The sequence below is a fragment of the Manacus vitellinus genome, unplaced genomic scaffold (genome assembly GCF_001715985.3).
Source record: "Manacus vitellinus isolate BGI_N305 unplaced genomic scaffold, ASM171598v3 scaffold_10_pilon, whole genome shotgun sequence".
Taxonomy (NCBI): Eukaryota; Metazoa; Chordata; class Aves; order Passeriformes; family Pipridae; genus Manacus; species Manacus vitellinus.
In genome coordinates, this window is record NW_021938838.1 from 7,433,834 (window position 1) to 7,439,679 (window position 5,846).

The 5,846-nt window shown below is 48.2% G+C and overlaps 1 protein-coding gene across 1 annotated transcript in view; it reads left to right on the top strand.

The window, feature by feature from the left end:
- JPH3 (junctophilin 3) overlaps positions 1-2,601 on the top strand; it is a 56,134-nt gene extending 53,533 nt beyond the window's left edge. The window contains exon 5 of the mRNA XM_008927585.4: positions 543-2,601. Coding sequence (XP_008925833.2) covers positions 543-623 — 81 coding nt within the window. The 3' untranslated portion in view covers positions 624-2,601. The remainder of the gene's footprint in view (positions 1-542) is intronic.
- Positions 2,602-5,846: the final 3,245 nt, after the last annotated feature.

The window sequence follows — 5,846 nt, forward strand, 5'->3', positions numbered from 1 at the left end:
TCCAACCTGGCCTTGAACACTTCCAGGTAGTTCCCAGGAGCGTTATTTGGTTCTTATAAACATCAGAAAAGGTTATTACAGCTTTCCCAAAATGTTGCCTGAACACAGATCACTGTGTCCTGGCCTGATGTTTGCCATCACCAGAAGGCCTGGAGAAACAATTGTGTTTACTGGGAAATGTCCTGTGGAGACTCCTCCAAACCATCCCTAAACACCTGTATGATCCAATAAATGGGGTTTTTCTTCCTTTTCATTGACCACCTGGTAAAACAACCAATTTCATTTTTTAAGGCCAGATTTCCTATGGGAATGACACAGGGAAGTCCATGTCTTGGTCAGTGGGTGCATCCAGGTGTTTGCTTGGTAGCCTAAAAAAATTCACTGAGGGTTTCTGGGTACTTTGGGATCATTTGCTGGGGTGTCAATCAGGGTTTGCCCATCCACAGACCTGCCTGGACCCCACAGAGCTCCTGACCCTGCTACAGGGCAGCCTTGGGCAGAATTCCAACATTCTAACTCCTCTCCTTCTCTTTCTCTTCCAGGGTTCAGCTCCCATCCTGGTAGTCATGGTGATCTTACTAAATATTGGAGTCGCCATTTTGTTTATTAACTTTTTCATCTAATTCAAGACTGTCTTGTTTGCAAAAATAACAGTTACATGTATGAATGGGGGAAAAAAAAAAACCAACAAACAAAAAACAAAAACAAACCGGAACCAAACAACAACAACAACAAAACAAAGGGAAAAAATCATAACTCGAACTGTCCTCCGACAATTTCCAAGTCTTTTCACAGAAGAACAACAAACGATCGAGTCTCACTCACAGTTTGCCTTTTTTCCTGGGTAATGTTTTTTGGATTTTAGCCAAAATTCTTTGCTTGTATAACACTATGCTGTGTGGCATGGCAAAATGCTATCAACACTCTGCCCCCCCAACACTGGGAAGGATGAGAAGGAATCCCAACAAAAGAAAACCTCGGTTCCCTTCCCCTCACCCACCCCCCCCCAAAAAAAAATATGGTCATAACAACAGTAATGAACCCCAAACTGGAAATGAGCTGGGGGGACCATGGGGAGAGTTTGTTTGATGTGTGTACGGGTGCTGGGACTCTCCAGGCTGAGTTTCCCAGGGAAATCCACAACAGCTTTAATGACAAATGGGAGAGAAAAGCAAAACCATGCTTTTCTTCCTTTGGAAATGGAGGAATGTTGCTGTAAGAAGGAGGAGGGAAGGAGCACAGGGAAGGCATGAACCCTGTCTGGATAGAAAAGATGGGAGAAGGGGCCCCATTTTGGTATTTGTTTTTAAAACAAAGCAGCAATTGGCCTTTCCCAAAATTCCTTGGGGCAGGGGGGGAATAGGGAACATGAGGTGTGAGCAGCAGGCCCACCACCCTCCTGCCTTCACTCCTCCTCCCCAGGCTGCTCCCCGACATGGCAAGGCTGCAAAAACACCCAGTGCTACTTTTAATTCACAGCCAATTTCTCCTGGGTAAAAACATGTCCCTGGATTCCCCCCAAAAAAACTTGGAGGCACCATCAGCAACCCGACTTGCTGGTCATTGTGCCGTGCTGGTGAGGAGCATCCCAGCCCATCCCATCCCAAAGCGTGTGCACGGAGATGCCGGGGAGCAGATTGGTGGGGAGGGACAGGGGAGAGAGGGCTCAATTCTGACCCACTTGGGATAACAATAAAACAAAACCAAGCAAAAATAAACCTGTTTTTCCAAGGCATCTGGGGAGGAGCACTGGAGCATGTCCCAGAGAGGAGGGAGAGGGTGGTGGGTTTGTCTCTTACATCTTGCTGTGGACTGTTTCAGACATCATGCTTGGGCTCTGAGCATGTAGTATTTTGCACTTTGTAATGCAGGATGTATATTCCAGCTTCCAACATGTCCCTGTAAAAAAAAAAAAAAAAGAAAAAAAAAAGAAAAAAAAAAGAAAATCCAACCAACCATCATTGGCAATGGCAGCCTCTAAGGATGTATTCTTTTCTTTCTTTTTTTTTTTTTCTATGTCACTTAATTTGTTTCTACCATCTTTGTACTATGCCTGCCTTGATTTTGTCCCCTCCCCTTCCCCACGGATAATCTGCATACTCATTAAAGATGCCGTATCCCTGTTCTGAGCTGTCATGGTCCCAATCCCAGTGCAGTCTCAGCTCCATTCCTTGGAAGTGGCCGATGGCCCCTCGCTTTCCCAAGGGACTGTTCCCTCCCCCCAGGTGGAGATCGGCTTTGCCGGTGATCCACCACCACCAGGCACAATTCCAGTGGCTCCTTTGGGATTTGGTACGTCCAGGGACCAAATTCCACCCTCAGTTCTCCCCACTGCAGCTCTGTGCGAGTGTGGCAGCACCCGAGGGTGGGATGAAACCCTCACATGGATATTTGGGGGGGTGGGAAAGGAGGGGGAAATCCCTCCTGGACATTCACATCCAGAGTTGTTGGATACAGCCCGGATTTGTGGACTCAGCTTTGCTTTGCTTCTGTTTTAGCTGTTTCTCTGCTACCTTTTCAGCAGATTTCTTATTACACTGCACTGGATTGCTATATTTTTAACCAGAAATAAACTAAGGATTAGAGCATGTGCCAGTTAAATTCAGTTCTTTTCCTTACATGGTCTGATTCCCTCCTGACGCAGCTTTTCCTCCTCTTTTCCTTCCTTTCCCTTTCCAGGCAGAGGGCTATGGGTGGACAGGGGAAAGGAGAACTTTGAAATTTAAATTTCCACAGTAACTGTCCATCATCTTCCCACCTCTTCCTTTTTTTTGCTGTTTTGGTTTTCCCTTTTGGGTCCTTAGTCATCACTTTTTCCCTCTTGAATGGTCTCTGCACACTCGAAATGAGCCAAATAACTACACGTTGTGATTGCAGCCCTGGGAACTCACCCTGGGGTTTGTGATTCTGGTTTTACTCTTTGCAAAGACTCTTGAGGAGGAGGGGTTTTTTTTGGACATTCAAGTGCACATGACACAAAGGTCCCACCAGGAGCTGGTTAAACAGATCCCTGGGAACACAGTAGGATATTTAGATACATATAAACCAGCACAAAAACGCCTCATTACCAACCCAATAAAAGTACTAGTGATTCCCTGACTCGTTTTTCCCACTGGTAGACTGACTAGTTATTGCTGTTCTTGCCCCTGGACCAGCATAAATCCAATGTGGATTTTTAATTTCTCTGTTCCAGTCAAGCTCAGTAGAAAAGACAGTCAAGGACTAATATTAATTGGCTCCCAGACCACGTGGTTAAAAAATAATGATGCCTTTCTTAATCCTGGGGAGCTGAGCAATTTTTCTTAGTCCTGGGCTTTTCACATTTGCCCAAGGCCAGAAATATTCTTGAGAAGTAGCCCAGAGAGAGAGGTAATTCAGTGTATTTCCCTGTCTTATGAGCCCTAGTTCCTGCAGATCTACCTGAGGCATATTAAAATGTCTATCAACAGGGCACAAAAATCCATGGAAATTGTCCAGACCTGCTGTTTTATGTCCATGCTGGCAGATGCACATGGACACTTGAGGTCTAGATCATTTTTTAGGCTGCAATGGAATTTTTATGTTCCTACAGCAGAACCCGAAGCACGAGGAGGGGCTGGGGCTCAGGGAACCATCCCACCTGCTGTCACAGCAGATCCACTGGGAAAAGGGCACCTGTCCCTCCCCAGGGAGACTTGGGACCTGGGCCAGACCCCACCTGTGTGAGGGATGGGCTGGGCTGTCAGTGCACCCCTGGGGAAGACAAAAAGGAAGGAAGGGAATGAAGACAAACCCCTCTGCCTGCTCTTGCCACGTCAGCTTCTCACCAGCCCATCTGGCGTCTGGGTTGCTGTACCCGAGACCCAGATTCTGGGACTCTCCAGGGCCTGATCTTCCAGAGATACTGAGCTGTGGCAGCATCTATTTACCTCGTGTGGAGTTGGGAAGTGCTGCTGGGAAAAAACCATCCAGACTGCAACAGAAGGGGAGGGGCAACAGGAGAAACGATGTCGGATGGATGGTGAAGGTCTTAATTGAAACCTGAGGACTAATTACACATCCTGACAGGCTTTGCCAAGTTAAGGGAGGGTGGGAAAGCAGGAATTTTTGGAAGCTGTCAGAGGGTGAGGTTGGCTCCAAGGGTTTGTGCCAAGGTAGAACTGAGCAGAGGCAGGATGGGATCTCCTGCCTGTGCTGCAGCTCTGGGGCCTGTGGGTGAGGTGTTTGCACAGAACAGGGGCCCTGCACAATCCGGACACTGTGGCAGGATTTCCTGCTTTAGGGAAACACATCGACTCCTTGCACAGCCCCTACATGAACTGCATCAGCTGTAGGATCATAGAACCACAGGGTGGTTTGGGTTGGAAGGGACCTTAAAGACCACCCAGTCCCACCCCCTGCCATGGGCAGGGACACCTTCCATTATCCCAGGTTACTCCAAGCCCCATCCAGCCTGGCCTTGGACACTTCCAGGGATGGGGCAGCCATGGCTGCTCTGGGATGTTTAGTGCTGGTTTAGTGGAAGTTTTGCCAATACAGACCAGACCAAGAATGAACCCAGGCTGCAGGAGGAAGGATGAGATCAAGACAAACAAGGAATTTGCCAGCAGATGCCTCTAGTTCCCCTCTACCAGAGAAGGGTGAGGGAGAATCTTTCCCTGTACAAAGCTAATCTTCATCCTTGGCACTGCTGCAATCCAGCTTCAGCTCCAGGGAAAAAATCCTGTCAGTGTGTATCCCTGGATTTGCAAAGGGAAGTAAATCTGGCAAGAAGCGTGTTCTTCCCTGTCTGGTTGGACCTCTGGACTGGGGTCTTGTGCACAGTTGTTGTGATTTTAAAGCTACTATTTTTCAAACAAAAGTAAATTAGTAAAAAAAAATAATTCAAACAAAATCTGCACGTGCAGCTCAGTGGCAGATTCCCCAAAACTCTGCACACAAAGACATGGACTCACCACACACGAAGGATCAAATGCTCACAAGACCAAGGTGAACTCACCCAGTGACCCCAGGGTGACTGACTGAGCACGGGTTCTCTCCCAGGTTATCAATAAAGGGTTTGCTTTGTTTTCACCTTTCCCAGGTTATCAAGAAAGGGTTTGTTTTCATCTCTCACCTGTTAGTTTGTGGGGAAGGTCTCTCCCTATCAAACATGTTTTTCCCTTGACAATTCCATCCCCCTGGCAGCCTGCTCTGTTTAATCCTCCTTCCGTTCTAATTATCCTGGCAGATCCCAGCCCTGCTCTCCTGGGATTTGGCTCCCTGGTGATGTCCCTGCCAGTGCAATACCCCTGGCACCTGGATTTCCCTGCACAAGGACAGCCAGTCCTGGTGGCACCTCAAGTCATCCCTTGTTTGATGCAGCACACACTTGGATCCCATCTGTTGTCCCTATGGACACAGCACTGCTCTGCTGGGAAGGGAGCGATGCCTTGAGGAGAGAGAGGGGCTGAGTGGGGAAAAGCAGTTCCTGGAGTGTCAGCCCATTCCCTCCTGTCCTCAACACTCCACCAGGTCTCCAGGTAGGACATTTCACTGGTCATAAAGAGTTCCCCTGTAGGACAACTGGGCCAACGTGAGAAACTGAACTTGGGGAGATTCCCCAAGGAAAGGCAAAACCTGGGGCAGAGGACAGGAAAAAGGAAGAGGATTCTGTTCATGCATCAGGGGTTACAGTGGCCCCCATAAAGAGGAGGTAGGAAAGGATTCCCAGGTTTCTCCAGGCAGGGCAGACACACCTCAGGGCTACTGGTGCACCTTCCAACCAGCTCCTGTGTATCTCACAGCAGGAACAGCAACCCCTCTTCCACAGCAGGAGAAAAACAAGTAGAAAAGGCGGGACTGGATGAACTGAGAAAACCAAGATG